We start from the raw sequence: 20407 nt of genomic DNA on the forward strand, positions 1-20407 counted from the left end.
AGTTTCTCGCGATAGTATGGGCAGTGAAACATTTCAGACCATACCTCTATGGTAGAAAGTTTAAAATGTTCACCGACCACCAACCACTAACATTTTCTTTCACGAACGCTAACCACAGAATAATTAGAGGAAAGCTGGCTTTAGAGGAATTCGATTACGAACTAATCTACAAACCGGGAAAACAAAACGTTGTCGCCGACGCGCTGTCGCGCGTAAACATAGAAAAACACCTGAACGCACACTCGCAATCATCGCTTTCCCTAAATGTTGAACCTTCTGAGCGAGGAAACGAACCTTCAGACGACGAAAGTGACGGAACGACAGTACACTCAGCGGATACGAGTGATGACTACTTTATTCGGTATACTGAGAGACCTATCAACGTTTTTCGGACACAAGTCATATTCAAAATAGGAAATGTAGAACTTGCAGCCTACGAACAAATTTTTCCAAAATATCACAGACACACAATAGTAAAAAGAACATACACCGAAGAAGACATAGTTGAAACGTTGAAACGGACCCTGAATCCGAAGGGTTTGAGTTGTATAAAAGTACCTATCTCATTAGCACAACTAGTGCAGGAGACGTATAAAAAACATTTTTCCTCAAATATTATTTACAAAGTATTTATTTCAGAGACCATGTTGGAGGACATCAGAATGGAAGTCGAGCAAGACGAGATCATAAGAAGAATTCACCAATACGGACACAGAGGAATCAAAGAAAACCGGAACCAGATTCTACAAACACACTTTTTCCCGCAACTCGATCGAAAGGTCAAAATTTATGTCGATTCCTGTGATATTTGCAAAAAAGCCAAATATGACAGAAATCCACCCAAACTAATTAGAAAAAGCACATTTGGACAGAAACCTTTCGACAGAGTCCACATTGACATTTTCTTCCTAAAAGGTCAAAAGTGGCTCACCATAGTTGATTCATTTTCAAAATTTGCAAACGCGATTCCATTAAGCACAAGAACAATAGTTGATATCAAAACCGCAATAACCGAACACATTCGAAATTTTGGAAGACCTCAAACTATAGTGAGTGACCAAGAGCCATCTTTCAGGTCCATAGACTTTATGGGATTCCTAAATGATCTCAATATAGAGATACACCTCGCAAGTGGATCCAATTCAAATGGTATCGTGGAACGTTTCCACTCCACTTTAATTGAAACCTTCCGCACAAACAAAGCAAAATTTAAAGATTTAACATTAAACGAGCAAGTAAATATCGCCATCGACATTTACAATAATAGTTTCCACTCAGTAATAAAAACCCAACCGCGAAATTTGATTTTTAATAACTCTGGATCTACGAATATGGAAGAAATATCTGAAAAATCTAAAAACCTGCAATCTGCAGTTAAAATCGAACTAAATAGACGAAAAGATAAATACGAACAACAAAATATGAATAACGAAAAACCTGAAGATCTTCAACCAGGCGAAATTAAATACATAAAAAACTCTCAACGTTTAACAAAGGACAAAGATCCGTTTAAAATAACAACGATTAAACACAACAACGAACTAACATTTGAAGACGTCAATAATATTAAAATCCACAAAAATAGAATAAAGAAATAACCGATAAATCAATTATTTAACTCTCGTTGCAGATTTTCATGCATCGTCATAATAAATTGCACAAAACTTAAAGATCTATCTCACAACAATGGTATAATTGCCATAAAATTAAAACAAGTCAGGATTAGGATAGGATTCGAGAGAATTATCCAAAAGATTAATATCCACTCTATCGAACATAATATCAATTACATTGAAAAAATCGCAGGAAATATTAAAGTTATAGACCACTTAAGAAGTACTTTAGATTTCAAAATACAAAACTCAAAAGGTAAATTGATGAGCTTGTATTCCCACAGAAGTAAAAGAGCATTAGTAAACGCATTAGGAACAGCAATAAAATTAATAGCAGGAAACCCTGATAATGACGATTTAGAAATTATAAACCATAGTTTGGGAACTTTAGAGAAACAGGAAAATTTACTATCGAAATCTATATCAAGACAAATAATCATTAACGAAAAAATACAAAACAAAATTAATAACATAACAGACGTACTCAAAAAGATCAATAAACAGATTGTGGAACAGAGGAACAATTCTTTGGTAACCAGAGCAGATTTGGAATATATCAACATGATTGTAAACCTTGACTCTATAATTCAGATTCTCGGAAATATTGAAGAACAAATCGAGTTTGCTAAACTCAACATTTTAAACAGAAATTTATTTTCATTTGAAGAGAAGAAGTACATTTTCAACAGACTCAATGCTCAAAAGCTAAAGCTAGACTATTTAGATCAAATATTCCAGTACAGCTCAGGAAGCGTTATTGTAAGCCAAGGTGAAATTATAATACTGGTGAAAATACCCATCCTCGGGGACAACGAGTTCGACCTGATCAACATTCAGACGCTCAACATAAACAGTACACGAATCAGCACAGACGTAAAACTGGTGGCAAAGCATGGAGACATCATTTACAGACAAAGCGAACTTTGCGACATTTGCGAAGCTACAACCCTTCTCGAAGATGATTGCATCTATAACCTTCTGAATCACCAAACACCAAAATGTATCATAAAACCCGTCAGACAACCCATCCGTGTCGAAGAAATTAAGAAAGGAGTCATACTTGTTGACACAAACAAAAATGTATTGATCTCTGATTCATGCAACAATTCCAGACTGATCAACACCCCGACAATCATCGAAACAAACAACTGTACAATCAAAGTGATGAACATCACCTTCAATAACCAAGTAACTTTTGGAAATAGTGAAGAATACCTTCTCCCAATATACGGAAATAAGTTGATACAATTAAACTATACAGAGGAGAATAATGAAATCAACCACCTCAAATTGGAAAACCTTAACAGTCTGCAGGACATAAAGTTAGACCTGCATCGTTCAAAAAGGACAACAACCATCGGAGGAGGAGTCCTCCTCATGCTAATCATTATCTGTTCTTTTACCATTTATATCATCGACAGAAGATTCAAAGCGAAGGAAAGAGCAACTCTGGAAATTCGAAGCCATGTTGGAACCACCACGGAACTTAAACAAACCATTGGAAAAGGAGAATTTGGACCATTACCGAGTCTCGTCCTTTTCGAAAGATCGTCCGAGGACGGACGAGAATCTAAGGGGGGAGGCGTTACACCACAACCGACCGACCAAGGCGTCCCAGAAGTCAAGACGTCAGCAAAAGCCCAGCCGAGACCCATAGCAACAGACAGAGGCGTCAAAGTTACACCGCGCGTGTAAACCAACATTTGCCGACGCCGCGGAAATCAATCGAACGACGCGAACAAAGGTTCGATCAGGTTCGAACCACCGACGGAAATAATGAGATCAGCAGATGTAGTCTATTTAAGCCTTGTAATACGATTATAGAATTTAGTCTTGAGCGTAGCCGAGTTGAATACGGGCATAAAGGTTTATGAACCGAATGTAAAGTGTTATAAACGAATAAAAAGGGTAATTAGAAATTAAATAAAAGTTTTTTTTAAACCGCGAGTTAAGTCACGGCATAATTATATATATATATATATATATATATATATATATATATATATATATATATATATATATATATATATATATATATATATATATATATATATATATATATATATATATTATATATATATATATATATATATATATATATATATATATATATATATATATATATATATATATATATATATATATATATATATATATAGTTATAAGCATTACAAATCTTTAATTATTTTTTTACATGTTCAGTATTTAGACTTTCATTTTATCATTCATATCTTCCTTTCATACGTCTAGTTACGTCGTCCTACGTCAAAAAACTTTCTGATCGGCTCTATAGAAATGTACTGCACTGGAAGAAAACCTACACATGAAGAACTGATACTATTAATAATGACTGTTTCCAATTTCATTCAGTTTACGAACACGCTGCATCGACACGCAAAGCTAATTTCCGTTCGTATATCTCCCGGGAACGCCTCCCGTCAAAAAATGAAACTTCTGACAGCATCCGCAAACACGTGCTCCCACACTCCAGAGTAGTGCTCATCGGTCCGAAACCTGCCTTTTCCCCTCCAACCCCCCTGGGCCGCTTTGAACACGCTATGTACTACATTTAATCAAGAATCCGAGTCTCTGGATTTGATTAAACAAGAATCGTCCAAGCAGAACGAAAAATTTTCCAACCTTGTGCCAAACTGCGCGGGGGGAAATGAAACAATTTCAAGATACCATCAGTGACAGCTTCCTGGGCGTGTCAGTTGAGCGCTTAGCATAGTAGCATAGCAGTGGCTGGAGGGAACTCATCGCGGAGTTTGAACATTCATCAAGTGCAGAAGCACGGCCACGTGTCGGGATAATTTTGTTCAAATGTCCGCTGATTGTAAACAGTCATATAATCAACTTATCAATTTGCAAATCAAACTGTTGAATGCAAACATTTCGCTTCCAGATGATCCGCCCAAGCGGGCGAAACAGTGGGTAAACCGCACCCAAACCAGCGGTAGTCCGAGTAATGTGTGTAATAGTTTCCCCTTCCTAATCGAGGAGGACCAAAATACCATTTAATTTAAAAATAACATCTGATCCTACTATTATTTATTTATTTATTTTCATCTCATCGTCGAAACGAACGCATCCACTTGAACCTAATGGACCCCTTTTTTTGGCAAGAGCCCTCCGGACGTCTCCGGCCCGTACCCTTACGCTCATTTTGTATGAAATTTAAGTGCAGAAAAATTGTTCGAACAACAACAACAACAACGGCAATAATCGATCCCTCCATCCCTTGTTGTTTCCCAGCGACGACCCTCATGAGGACGGGTCTGACCCACTTGAGAATAAAAGTTTTTCCCTTTCAACTTCAGTCCCGCGCGCGCTTTCGTTTCTTTGCTGGGAGTTTCAAGTGTGTGTTGTGACGTGCATTTAGGCCCCTCTCAGCCACAGCTGCTCGCTCTCATTCAGAATTTATCGACGATAAATAGATTCGATTCGAATCGATTCAAATTTCCACCATTAAATTTTTCGTACCACCTCCGGTCGAGCAAAACCTCGAGAGAAGGGACAAACTCAGCTGTCACATTTCCCGTGTGTCGGAGGACCAGGCAACTCGATGCAAGACGATAGTAGGCTGGAATATTTTTATTTGTTTACCACAAAGTCCGTGTAGATGTGTACACACGCGACCAAAAGCGGGAAATGAGGCATTCTATTTCGAGGAAGCGCCTTCATCAAATTTCGCCCGGTATGCATCGCACGTTTCTTCGCTCTAAAACAACATTCTACTCTCCGACTGAGTCGACGTCTTTCCATACCTTTTTTTTTTTAAAGAATTAACCAAAGTGCACACGAAGCGGCGCGTCATTTATTGGTCTACCTTTTGGTGGTTGGCTGAGACCGGGCCAATGATGAAGGCGCACAGCTTCCTGTCGAATACCTACCGTTGCGTAATATTTGCATCGTGTTGTCGGTCGTGCGTTTGTTTCGTTGTTTCCTACCTTTGAATATTATGTTTCTTTGGGACGGTCCCTGTTGGGACAACACAGAAATCCTCCTCGTCAATTCTGCGGAAAGAAGGTAAAACGTGGTTTTGTATGATGTGATTCTATGGAAGGTGATGATGATGATGAAGCTTTGAAATCCGTCTAACAAAAAAAGAGCTGTTTTGTATACAGATATAAGTTCAAAAAATTACAATATTAAAAGACAAGCCAATACTCACGCATGCCCGCCACAGTCCCGATACATTCCCGACAAGGCCCTTGCAGCCAAATGAACAAAATAAAACAAAACGAAACAAAAAAGTCCATCATCACCAAGTTCGTGAGAGACATAATAAAGATAAAAATACAAATTTTAAACTAACGGTGGGTTATATTTGGTTATTATATAACCACAAGGTAGATGTAGGACTATCGTTGGCTTAGTAATCATTTGTTTGAAGTTGCATCTGAACCAATTCTCAATGAATCTATTAATGAACGGATATTTTGAAAATTTGCTGAACGTTATTCTTGCAAGTGTGTGAAAGGATGAGTATAAGAATTGAATTGTAATTGATACAGAGAAAGTTAGCACATTCAACTTTTTTGAACTGGCAGGTGGTCCTCAAAAGGATCGAAGGGTTTACGTGGCTTTGTAGAAACAACTGAAGATGGTTGATAAATAATTAATTCTTGTTCTCATGAGAACAATATACGATATTTGTGTCCTTCTTGCAAGTATGTACAGTGATGGCCTTATAATTAGCAGAATGTATCTGCACAACCATCTCTTTTGGTTTACATACATGTTGTCGTTTATAATTCATCTCTTCCACTGTATTTGTGAAGCATAATATGTAGCTATTTTGATGTATGGGTTTGCTTGGCGAGCAAGTGATTGACAGCTGCATGTTGGATGCCATTTGACTTTTAAGGCTTCAAGTAGAGATTAGCACAACCAATTTTTCTTCTTCCATTCCGAAAATTTGGAAACTATCTTAGATGTCATCTAAATTTTGGAAAATGTGCTGTTAACATTTGTTCCAGCAAATAAAAGCATTGTTTTTATTATTGGGTAGGTAACCAAGATGGGCGGAGGAGAATTTTGTACCCCGGAGCTCAAGGCTGTCATTATGAATCTTAGAAACAAAGAAAAATCATCGGAAGAGATAGCAAATCTCATCGACCAGTCCAAGATGCTAGTCTACAACGCGATATGTTCGTAAATATCAAACTGTTTCAAAAATAAAGCGAAAGGTTCGTCCAAGAAAGACAACAGAGGCAGACGATAGGATTATCATACCCATCGCCAATAATAATCCATTTATTATTTCCGCGAAAAATCCGTGACAAGATCGTTCTGGATTATAATATTGTGCGAAGTAGCCGAACAATCGGAAAGAGACTGGACGAGAGCGGTCTGCGAGGTTTTGTTGTTCAGCACAAACCTTTATTCTCCAAAAAAAACTTAGAGGCTCGACTTCATTTTGCAAGAAACTTCAGAAAGAAACCGGCTACATTTTGGCGGAATGTATTGTGGAGTGATGAATCTAAATTCAACAGATTTGGATCCGATGGAAAACGTTACGTGTGGCGTCCATCTAAGCAACAGCTTATTTCTAAATACACTGTTAAAACTGTAAAGCATGAAGTGGGCAGCATAATGGTGTTCGTTGCGTGTCCTTGGCATGAGGTCCTATTACGAAGATCGATGGTAGAATGGATCAAAATCTCTACAAACGTATTCTCATGCAGCATATGGAACCATACGCTGCTGGAGACCTTCCATTGATATGGACTTTCATGTACGACAATGATCCAAAGCATCCTTCCAAACTTTTGAAGCAATGGCTCTTGGACCAGAATATCGATATTTTAGCTTGGCCAACTCAAAGTCCTGATCTCAATCCCATTGAGAGCTTATGGAACGATGTTGATGTTTCTCAACTCAATCTCAATCCTAAAAAACCAAAAAATATGGCCGAACTTTGGGAGGCTGTCCAAGAAGGATGGTATATTATCTCTAATCAAAAATGCTAACGGCTCGTTGAAAGTCTACTGTAGCGATTGGAAACAGTTCTTGTTCAGAAAGGGTTTCCCACTAAATACTAATCTTAGTGGATAAATATTATTATATCATCGTATCCTTTCCTTCATCAGAATTAAGCTGTGCTAAATATGCGGCCAAGCAATATTTGGTTTTTATTTGCAAAAATGATTTAATATATTCAAATTGACAATAAAAAAAATAATTTCTTGAAAGCTCTATATCAATATTAGAACAAATGTTATATGTGGTAATATGTGGTTGTCAAAGATATAGATAGATCCAATAATATATATATATATATATATATATATATATATATATATATATATATATATATATGTATATATATATATATATATATATATATATATATATATATATATATATATATATATATATATAACAACGTATAAAACCAACAATGCTTTCGTGCGATTCAATCGTACATAGACTCTCTGCGCCTGATGGTATGAAACCAATGATGTACGGAATCCATAAGAGCTTCCGCACCAATCAACTCAAAGCCTTTTTCAACGTTGGATTTACTAGTAGACATTAACGCAATCAAAATTATCATTTTCAGTGCCCCCGTTTCCATAGCAAATGATTTCATATTGAACTCTCTCGCAATCCAGCGGTCCACCAGAATCTCCCGTGCAAAAAACCCCACTAATTCGAATCGAAGAGTGATTGCATCATTCATGAACATTCAATATTGGCACTGTTGCCTGCATCAAACAAGGCGGATTCTTCACATTGTGAAGTATACCCAAACCCATGATGAAACATTCCGTATTGTTCGCATCATTCATCGTCAATGACAATGGCAATCCAACTTTTTGCACGCAATCTGTGTTGAATTATCATCGATACATCGTTTCTCCTTGAAAGCTGCGCCCGGCGGCACAAAAGAAAGGGGATTGGAAGAGAAGAGCGAGACCGTTCTCCTGTCACTCCACAACCACAACTAAATGAGTTTCCGTCCGTCCGTCCATATTTGATTATACAGACTTTAATCTTATTCAGTTAATTCGTCTCTAGCCCTGAGAAGGGCCGTTGTGGACAAACTCCTTCTTCACTTATATTCAGAAAGACAGTCCATTCCCGTTCGCTCCATTAACATCAAACGACGTTCTTGATAGAATCCTTCCTTGCTTGTTTGTATTTGAGAGGCGTTCCTTCCATCTTTGTAATAAAGAAGCTTTAAACTTAGTTAATTAGCCCATTCGCCTCTAGGCGTGACTCTACTTAAAACTCATTCTTCACCCGACTTGAGAAAGGCAATTCATTTTCGCTAGACGCTCGCCGGCAACCATGTTACTTCAATGATTCTTGAATGAAATGCTATCTCCTTTTATACCAATTAAACGAGCGATGTAAGCGCCACCCCCTCACTAGCGATGCAATTATTTGGCTTGTCGGTGAAACAACTTCAAAGAGAATGTGCTGCATATGTGTTCAATGCATGCACCGATCATGTTATTCCGGAGTGGTCGAATCGGCCACATTCGCGGAGAGCACATATTGCCGCCACAGCTTGCAAACTGCAAACTCATATATTAATTTTCATTACACAGTCCCGTATTTCTACAAAGCGCAGAGATTGCAAAGATTGCTTTGGAATCGGCCAATCAGAACCCGGGATTTCCGTTTGGATGATGGTTGAGATTTTTCAATAGTTTGATAGTTAGTTTCATTAAATATATTATTCTACACTGCGTTTCACAACATTAGAACCATTCATTTATTCTGAGTTTCCAGAGATATGTAAGAATTCGGTTGAACTGAAGTATATAGTGTAGGATATAACAACTATCTTCATTTAATAGACTGTCCATTTGAGCTTTATTGTTGTGTTTAGGAGCGAAACATTCAAAAAACAAAAATTTCTGTGTCCCATAAATATAGAACCAGATGGAAAAATTATCACTCCTTTACAAAATTAACGTCAATTTCACATGAATTACAATAAGTTTCTAATTCGTAGGTTATCTTTAGTTCTGAATCAGTTCAAATAACCCATTCGGGGTGGTTTTGACCAAGCTGCGTCATGTTGTAGTGTGTATCTTGTTCTACGCAGAGGATACTGCTCGTTGAAGTTCTTCAAATGACTCATGCTGCTTGTAAGCTTCATCTACTATTTGTACGATCACTCCTTATAAGTTCTTGATAGGGTTTTGATCAAGTAAACAAGTTGACCAGTTCCAAATCTGAAGCCCCTATTCAATAAAACATGCCTTGACTCTCCGGATGTTATGAATTGATGTCAAATTACCCAATTATCACGGTGTTTTTGATGCAAAAAAAAAATGATTAAAATTATGAAAATGATTAAAAGTAAATGATTTTGAAGTACTTCATTGCACTTCTGACTGTACATTGGTGTTAATGAACCAGGCCGTTTTGAAAATATTTTTTCCAAAAAAGAAAAACTCGTAAATCCATCAGGAAATTGCTGAACAATGATTGTGAGTACAAGAGGAAGCTTGTATTTTCGATTTCAACCAATCAGGACGCGGGATTCCCGTTTTTCAGTTGTCCGATAGTTATATTATATTATACTAGCTGACCAGGCAAACGTTGTTCTGCCAAATAAATTATTTCTAGTGAATATTTTGGGTGTTGAATAAAACACACTAATGTATTGTAAGTGTGTTTGAATATTTTAACGATCTTTAAAATAAATCGAATGTGACCGATAAAAAAACCAATTAAATGATTTGAACGAAAGGTTATATGATGTTTCTTGGTGTATTTCATTAACTTAACTGACATGTTTGATCTCTTAAAAGTTAAACGTCAACTGAAAAAAGTAATTTAAGTTTGTCGTAAAGTAGAAAAAATGAAATATAGAAAATCAATATGTATTGCTGTCTCCTTGTTAGAAAATACGTGCATGTGATTTTCAACATGGCTTGGTTTATAACAGCTTGGTCTCGTTCATAAATTGGAAAACAGCGATACGCCAGCTAACTTCAATGGAGCTGATTAATCGGCCTGTTTGGAATCGCGTTATTTTATCGTTGTCATTCAATCGAGGAGTATTCACATCGGTAATCTAAGTTGAAAACACAGCCATATTGCTTCCTTTATTCATGGATGTTTTTATTACTCTTCACCGATTTGTAGAACTCAATATTCATATATGCATATGAGTGATCGGATTTTACAATTCGATCGAAATCGACTTTTACACTCCTAAATTCGATCGCCTTGTCGCGAAACAATGGTCAAAATAAGTCATCCGTATTTGTGGTTCAATTTACTCTCTATCTGATCGTCATAATTCCGGAAATAATTCTAAATTGTTGAAATTTGAATGAAAATTGTTATTCGATTTCGTTTGAATGCTAAATTTGTTTTGAATGTGTTTGAATGCTAAATTTTGCGTGTTTATTCCACCCGAAAAACCATTACTATTTTTGCTTCATAGAAATGGAACATGGAGACCAATGTTGTTTACGTCGAATTGCGTGGCAAGGTTGTCACATTTGCTCAACTCGATTGGACTTGAGCTTGAACAGAATGCAAAATTGCGCTTTTTCCATTCAACAGAATACAACCAACAATATGTGGGGACGAATACGATCGAACTTCATTTTGTGTTTGAACACACGCGCAATGTCATGACAATACATTGCGCTTTGGCCTGGCTAGAACTAAAGCTGTGTCGGCGTTGCTCATGATAGTGTCTCGCAAGTGAATGTATTATTCCTCGCACCGCTTTTGTTGATTGTGTAGTAAGAATTGCAGTCGTTCAATCTCTACCTTCGCGTATATGTCGACCATAAATTGTTGGCACAGCTTACGATATCTTGAATTGGCGTTTCTTGGCCATGTCAAATCACCATATGATAAACATAAAAATCCTTCGAGCGCGCCCTCTGTTTGTTTCGTCACATGTTCATAAATATTAAATCAAAATGAGAAATGATGTTCATAATGAATTAAGTATCTGTGTCGGGGTCTCGTTGGTCTAATGTTTATGCAAGAGATTTTTCGTTAAAGAAACCCTTCTGACTTGCACTGTAGTCACGCGTATTCTTGAGCTTGCCACTCCAGAATACATTCAAGGCGTATTGTTCGTCATAGAAATCTCAACTATTTACTAATAAAAATGACGCAAGTAGTACTACGTTGAGAAGGCAAACCTTGGGAACGTTAGTGCCATTGAAGAAGAACATAGCGAGGGTCGTATGAACGGTGTGTGTCAACGATGAATTCCAGATTATTGTTTTTTCTTCGCATTAAATTTCTCGTGTCACCGTGCTATCATGATTCCAGCAGCGCTTGTGCTTTGGATCTATACACGTGCTCTCTAGCTGATGTTTTATTTTGTAATCCGAGCAAATGTGATTTGAAGAATTTCGATGACTCATTGTGCTCATTCAAAAAGGCTTCCAGCTCGTCGGAGATGCTCCCTGCTTTAGATGAATTGATGTTACTTGTGTATTTGTAGATGGATGTTCAATGAAGCGGGCGTTACGCCATCAGTCATTGAACAATTTAAATAAATTCGTTCTGTTGAAAAAACGAACAACGGTTAAATTATTAGAATATTTTTGACACAAAAATAATACAATCGCAATTAAAAATAGGGAATTGTGGTCAAAATTTAAGGTTATATGTATGGTATGAAGTCAAATTTTTGAAAAAAAATATTCAGATCTTTTTTTCTGCATAGAGCCACCCTATTCGGTATTAAATGTATGGTTATCGGTATCCTACCGGTATCATATATAGTTTACAACCTATTCTCATACCTACCAAGTATTTTGAGTCTAACTTCATCATCGGTAACAAACACCGTGACACGAGATTTTAATATATATAGATATTCTGTTCCTGTAATGTAATAAATTGTTATGAAGGATCCAAATCGATTGACGCACAAAGTTCATTTTCTGATAGCAAAATCAAATGCGTTCCCACTGCATCGAGCGAAGCCCGATGAGCCAGGCTTGTGAGAGCCATTGAAGTAACGCACCAAAGTGAACGTGTCAAATATTTACGAAGTAAAAACAGTGGGTCGGCTCAGGACAACCCCGACTTTTCCCAAATAACGGCATGTCGTGTACTGAAAGGTACATGTAAATTCAATTTTGATAGCTTATTTTGATGAACAGACCATAATCAATTAAAAATGCTTTGTGTTGTAACTATTCGCAATCTTAAAGAACATTGAACTCATTTTCCATACGAAAATATTCTGCCTCTGTTTTGAAGCAATAGAAACGCAAAAAGGTGTTGAAACTATAGAAGAGAGCAAGGAAAAAATCACCATTTTATAAAATTGTCAGCGTTGGGACACCTTTCATCTGACACTACTGAAGATTCGGTAGAAAGCGCCATTCCTGAAATACAAAAGAGGCAGATTCAGGACCACCTTCCGCTACATGTTGCATTCTTGGGGAAGGGAAGGAGAGACCTCAGAGGAAAGTAAGAAGTATTCAGGATAACAACTAACATAACAAATTAGTAAATAGCTCGCTACATACAATACGGAGTAATTCATATTTAATACTCTTTATTCATTTGGTGACGTGACAACGCTTTGCGGATGCTCTTGTTTTCGCTCAGAACGTGTTGTCACGTCACAAAATGCATGCCGATATTTGCAAGGTCCTCGCGAGTTTTTTGAAAACTGAATATAGGTGAATCTACGTTTATATTTTTTTGATAAATCATAGAACAAAGTTCATGTGTATGTTCTGAAACGGAACTGAAAATACAACTTTAATGTCCAACAGTCGGAAACCGCAAAAAGTAAGGTGTTGTAAAGTTAGGAAATTTGCTCAATCTTCCTTTTACATCGTTTGCTTTTTGGAAATCGTGTGATTTACACATGAAAACGTGAAAAAATCTGTTTTTAGTGAGTCAAAATGTTGTCACGTCACGCTGGAATTTTCATCTCGTCAATGTAGGATATAGGGTGTTTCTCTGGAAGGTGAGAATTTATTTTTGTATAAAACGCACAATTCTTGAGGTGTCTTTTGAATCTATATACCTGAATAATGTACACCTGAATTTCATACACATTCATAAGATATTGCAAACCCTCCAAAACTAATGCGACACGGAAATTTACCTAAGTGTCTACCACGCGTATTTTCTCAATTTCTGTCGTCAAATACTATGCTTCCTTTGGATGGTTCCTCTTGGTGCAACAAAAATCCCTCGTTAACATCGGAAAAAAGGTGAAACCGAGGCGAGCAAACAAAATCCACGTGGAATATACATCTGATTTTGGTCGTTCGCCTTGAGTTCTCCGGGGTGCTCTCTCTCCCTGCCTCGGCTGGTATTGTTCCCAAAGTCAATCAACTTATGCTACCCTCTATAGCCGCCTTGTTTCCTTTCGTTTGCGTTTGGAGGAAATAAATGTTTTCTTTTGTTCAAAGCGCTGAGATAAATTCGTTCAGCCGATATCAAGACGGTGCGAAACGAAGATAAAAATAAAAGGGGGAAAAGTTTTCTACAGCCTGATTGGATTGGATTGAGTTTATTTTGACAGTTTCTATTGCCTGAAGATAATTCTATTTTTCTTCGGGGTTTTTTTTCTGCCGAGGAGATTAGTGATGGTGCGACCCCGAAACATCTTGTTGACTCAAAGTGGCTGTCGGTAATCGTGTTTGGGTTGTATTTATGCTTCGATGCTTCTTTGGGGGTACCGTAGAAAAGGGTATTTCAAACAAATATAAAATATTGCGATAGTTTTACGACGGTTCGTTTCTTTGAAACTGTTTTTGGGCGAAAAGTTTTCTCGGTAAACTCATCTACGCCATTTCATTTGTTTTCTTTCTTTCCTCCCTCCCACTCACAGACTAATTCGCTCGCCATGGACTCACCAACTAAAAGCATCCACAAAGGGAAGTTCCCGACGGAGGGATCAAACGAAGAGAGGCAAGAATCTACCAGGTCACGTTCCAGTGCACTAGCCACTCCATCGCCCACCGGTAATTACAAACCACTCGGTTCGGAGCAGCTCACGCCTCGGAAGCAGCGCCCAGCCGCCCTCAACTGCAAGGCTCGCATCTACAAGTGTATCAAGCGACTGTTGAAAAGGAACAACTTCCCAAATGAGCAGCAGCAGCAGCAGAAAGTTCAACATCAACAGCAGCAGGTGCAAGGAAAATCCAAAGTTGATTACAAAGAGATTAAAAGTTTGCTCGAGAAGGAAAAATGCTCGCTCGAGTATGACGTCAACCTGGCGAAATGTGTGGATAAACCAGCGCTGGTAGGTTCTTAATAACCAGCAAACTTCCTCAACAGATTAACTAATCAACCCACTCATTCTTCTCATCCAACAGATCAAGAAAATCGCATTGAATTTACTGAAATCAGCGGAAGGATCATCGGAAGATTGCTCCCTAGTTATCGCCCCCGAGCGTCTCTCGGAGACGACGTCGGTGCAGAGCGGTCTCGAGCAGGCATCCGAGTACGAGCGCCTCTGCAGTGAATCCTGGTACCACGAGAACCTACCCCGGGAGCTGTCACTAGATTTGCTCGCTCACGAAACGCCGGGGGCATTCATCGTGCGCAAAAGTGCCACCCAGCGGGACTGCTACGCCCTGTCGCTGCGCGTTCCCCCTCCCGGACCAAAGATCGCCCACTATCTGATCATCCGAACCGTCTCCGAGGGCTATCAGATCAAAGGCTTCCACAAAGAATTCACCTCGCTGCGAGCCCTCATCGTTCACCATTCCGTCATGCCGGAAGCCCTTCCGGTTCCGCTGGCCGTCCCGAGACCGGCCAATCTGGCTGTGAAAACCAAATGCGAAGATGATTACGACACCGTCTACGATCTGTCGGAAACCGCACTGGCGTAATCACGTGCATCCAAAAAAAAACCCTCTAACTGTATGTTAAGGAACCTTTACCAAAATCCCAATTGTTACCTATATCGTGTAAGCTATTATTATCTATACATAGACAAATATAAATTATTTAAAAGAAATTTATCCTGTCGTTGAGACGAGCCTGACTGCTCTTTTCTTTTGTTTGTGATCACCTTCCGCAGACAAATTACCCATCCGGTCACAAATTATACGCCCACTTGTGCGTGTTGCCTCGAATCGAATTAATGGAGTGGGGAATCAACCTTGGTCCTTCATTACTGGTGAAGACACCCACTAATTACGGGCCATGGTATTGGCTGGCGCCACCGCCGCCGCCGCCGGTCAGCACTTATTATCTCAAGCAGCACAACAGAAATGGAAGGGAAAGAAAATAAAACTAAAAACTCAGACCTAAACAAACCACGCAAGATTAGGGCTGAGATCGAGTGTTATCGCTTACCGCTCCGTTGTGCGGAGTGCTCGTTGCTGAAGCACATGTCTTACAAGATAATATTTTCATGGGCGATGCGATTTCGATATTTATTTAACCTCGAGTTGTCGTTATTCTTCCGCTGGTGATTGGTTAACCACAGTAATATCGAGAGGGGCAAAATAAGCGTCTAAATTGAATTAGTCAGACCACACCGTAAGTTTGCTGTCTGCTCAACTGTGCGAGTAATGAATATCCTACTGTGTGCACTTTGTGAAATCCAATTTTACCTATTTGTTGCAGTGGAAGTGATTGCACTTGCTTTCGTTCCATACCCGGTTTTGTCTGGAGTTACAATTAATAACATAAATCGTTTCTGAATGAATGGTAATTTGATTTGAGCGCTAACTATTTGTTAGTTGTGAGAATTATTACACAGTTTTTCACCATCGACCACTGCGAACAGTCTTGTGCTTTATTTTGGACAACACAGTAGAATCTACTGAGTAGATCATTTCGCGTCACGTTGTACATCGCCCAACTAACCGAAATCCTCTATTAGGGGAAAAGCGGTTAAAATGAACACCCTAAGCAATATGCCCATTTACTGCGTCCACATACTACTACAATTTCCATTCGTCGAAGACTTTTATAGCTTAACTAAATTTCGTTAAGATATCAAACGGTTTTTATTATAAAAAATAAAAATAGTACATTTTTCATTAAAAGAAAATAAGATGTAATCGAGCATTTTTTTATCATGCGGTTAAAATGAACACATGGTGGTGGTGAAATGAACAATAACACATATCATGTTAAATGGGATAGATTTATGCGTTGTTCCTTATCTAAATTTGTTTAAATCATTATTGAAATAGCAGGTACATGTATGAATCAAGCTGAGCTTATTCACCTTGAGTAGTAATTAGAATTTACTCATACGTGCGAAAAAATGGTAAGAAACACATAACGCTTCACATATTGGCGTTTGGTTTTGGTCGAGGTGGCATATTTTTTCAGGGTCAGAGCCACAAAAGGAACCCCTTGAAAAGCAACATTTGATGAGATAAATCAGCTTTGGAAAACATGACATTGTTAGTCGTTATCCAGTGGTGGATCATTTTGCCCCAAACAACAAAGTAATTCCGAATGCGAATTAATCACTGAAACCAAACAAAATATCTGTTCACTTCTCATTGAATATTTTAACAGTTACGATATCAGGACGAATATTTTAAATTTCACGGGAAATTCCTTAAATACGATGCGCACCAAATTACATCAAAATGGCTACCGTGAGAGAAATTTCTGTTTTATTTATTATTTTTTAACATTCGACAGTTTCATGCATAACAGGGTGTCTTAAACAGCTTCAAATGTTCTAAGAATAGGATAATGAAGAAGTATCAATTTATTTATAGCTTAATTATCGAAGTTTGAGCACTGGTTCATTTTACCAATTTGAAAGAAATTCGATAACTTTTTGCTTCACTTCTAAATACATTTATCACTTCAATCTGATACATATTGACCAGCGTTCCATTGAAAATGAGAAAGTATTCAAAATATAGATTTCTTATCGCTATCGCTTTTTCATATGTTTCATTTTTCTGTTACAGATGCATTAGATGCATTAGGCGAATAAAAGATGTCCTAAAAACTCGAATCTCTAAATTTGGCCATTCACAAGTGTCATTTTTCACAACCAAAATTTAGTTATTAAATCTGGTTTGAAAATTTAAAAAATTATAGGAGGTTGTGTTCAAGACACGACCGCATTGTTCACGTAGAACTACGCTGTAGTTTAATTCAAGTCGCTTGTTTATAACTACGGATATTATTGTAAAATGCTACGAAAACTTTGAAATAACCATTGGTCGCCCTGAAATGTTTTTTTTATTGTAAAATCATTTGACGATAATTGTTTGATGATTAATTCATGTGATCGCAGAACAATACATGCTCGTGATAAGCGCAGCTTTCATCCTTAGTGGAGAAAGTTTTGCGACTGGCACGCGAGCCCAAATAAATTAATAACTTACTGAATAACTTGGTATCCCTTAAATAATTTTTTGGTGCACAACCCTTACACCTGCTTCACCATAGCGTCAGTTCAATGGATTGATGACATAAAACAAACAATGTTAACTGCTTGAAAAAAGGCTGAATATTTGCCTCAACCGAGATTCCATATTTGCCTCAACAGAGATTCATTACTAATACCCTAGCGTAAATATTTCCCTCCCACTATCTCCCCACCTTGTTTATATTTATCACTAGCTGACTCGGCAAACGTTGTTCTGCCATACACATTATTTTTAGTGAATATTTTTGTTTAATAAAAAATAACTAATGTATTGTAAGCGTGTTTGGATGTTTTAACGATCTATACATTGAACAAATATTTGATACGGTAGAGCTAAATTTCATATATAATTTTGTTCTTGAAGAGTTCTTATACCATTCGAAAATCCATTATATTTTTCAATTCACAGAAATGGAACACGAAGCTCATTGTTGTCTATGTCGAGTAGCGTGGCAAGGTTACTACATTTGCACAACTCGATTGGACTTGAGTTGAACAGAATGCAAGATTGCGATCCGTTCAGGTAATTCTGACTCGATCGGATTTGAGAATGCGGTTGAGCAGTAGATCAGTAGACAGATTTGGAATTTCCGAGGAAAACTATTACCTCAAGACGAATTTGGTTGACTAACCAAACTAAAAAAGAATGAATTAAATTGCTTCCTTCACTCAACCGACTACATCCAGCAATGCGTGGTACCGAAATCGTGTAATGTTGCAATGAAGCACATTAAGAACTTCATTATACGTTTAAACACACGCGCTGTAATGTCATGATAATGCATTGCGTTTCGGCCTGGCAATAGCAAAGACTGTGTCGGCTTTGCTCATGATACCGTCTCGCAAGTGAACGTATTCTTCCTCGAACCGTCTTTGTTGATTGTGTCGTAGGAATCGCAGTCATTCGCTCTCTACCTTCGCGTACATGTCGATCATAGATTGTTGGCGCAGCTAACGACGTCTTTGAATGGTGTTGTCCTGACCATGTCGATTCATCATATGATACATATAAAAATGTTAACTAAGTAAAAATTAATTCAAAATAAGAAATTATGTCCAAAATGAATGGAGTATCTGTGGCAGGGTCGCGTTGTATAATTTTAATGCAATATTTGTCTTGTTGTATCAATACGACTGGGATATTTTTCGCAGAAGAAACCTTTTTGATTTGCACTATAGTCACGCTTATTCTAAACATATTTCCAAAATACAGTCAAGCATAAAAATCACAACTAAATACTACAAACATGAAGCAAGAATCACTGCGTTGAGAATGCGAACGTTAGGAACGTTAGTGCCATTGAAGAAAAAGAAGAAGAGTGTCATATCAAAGATGTGTGTCAACGATGAATTCTAGATTATTGTTTTTTTTTCGAATCACAATGTCTCGCGTCTTTGAGCAATCGTCTACAATGATTCCAATAACGCTTGCGAAACGAATCTATACACATGCTCTGTAGCTGGTGTTCTATAAGAACATATATGACTATAATGACATTATCATGACTGTCATTTTGTGATCCGAGCAAGTGTGATTTGAAGAATTTCAATAATTCATTGTGCTCATTAAGAAAGGCTTCCAGCTCTCCGACGATGCACCTGGCTTTAGACGAATTGATGTTACTTGCGCATGTGTGGATGAAATTTCGATGAAGCGGATGTAGGCCCATCTGTCATTCAACAATGTAGATAAATTTGTTCTGTCTGAAAAACGCACAACGGTTAAATTTTTGAATATTGTTTATACCAACATACTCAAATCCCGGTAAAAATTAGGGATGGAGGTTAAAATTTGGGGTTATTTATATGGTGACACGAGATTTTGATATATATAGATTACGACTGCATAATTTGCAACACCAAACAATCGTCGATCATAGCATAAAAAATTAGTCGATTGTTGCATCGTTACATGGCCAATGCACACGGGAGCAGATACAAATGTGGTTTCAGCGTAGCGAAGATACACTATTTTTAAGTACGAGTTATGAAGCGCGCACGTACGCACCCAAATATCCATGGCTTGAAGCAACTAAATATACACACTCTTATCTCTGTTTTGCGCTCTTCTCAACAGTAGCCCTTTCTGTTAATATTGCCAGTCTGGATTAGCTTAGCTTTCATCCTTTGTGAAGAGAGTTTTCCTACCGTCATGCAAAACCAAATTACTGACAAAATTCCAGAACATTTATTTTCTTGGTAAGCTGACGATAGCCTAGCTTGATGATTCCCCACACAATTGTGTAGCTTAGAACCTTAATGCAATGGCGTCAGTTTGATGCAATGATTTCAATGCCAGAGACATCAGCGAGTGAGTAATTTTGTCGCGTTCACAGCTCAATCCGAAACGAAGACATGTGATGAGGCAAAAAATGGAAAAAGAAGCGATATTCAATGCTTTCAATACAGAACGATACTGAAATTTTGCCTTCCTTCCTTGCTTGAGACTTTAAACTTC

General features: G+C 37.8%; 1 protein-coding gene across 1 annotated transcript in view; it reads left to right on the forward strand.

Moving 5' to 3' along the window:
- LOC129778034 (uncharacterized) overlaps window positions 1-15556 on the forward strand; it is a 35275-nt gene extending 19719 nt beyond the window's left edge. The window contains exons 2-3 of the mRNA XM_055784669.1: window positions 14419-14832; window positions 14906-15556. Of these exons, the coding sequence (XP_055640644.1) occupies window positions 14419-14832; window positions 14906-15424 (933 nt within the window). The 3' untranslated portion in view covers window positions 15425-15556. The remainder of the gene's footprint in view (window positions 1-14418; window positions 14833-14905) is intronic.
- The last annotated feature ends 4851 nt before the right edge of the window (window positions 15557-20407 follow it).

Source organism: Toxorhynchites rutilus, chromosome 3 (assembly GCF_029784135.1).
Source record: "Toxorhynchites rutilus septentrionalis strain SRP chromosome 3, ASM2978413v1, whole genome shotgun sequence".
Classification (NCBI taxonomy): Eukaryota; Metazoa; Arthropoda; class Insecta; order Diptera; family Culicidae; genus Toxorhynchites; species Toxorhynchites rutilus.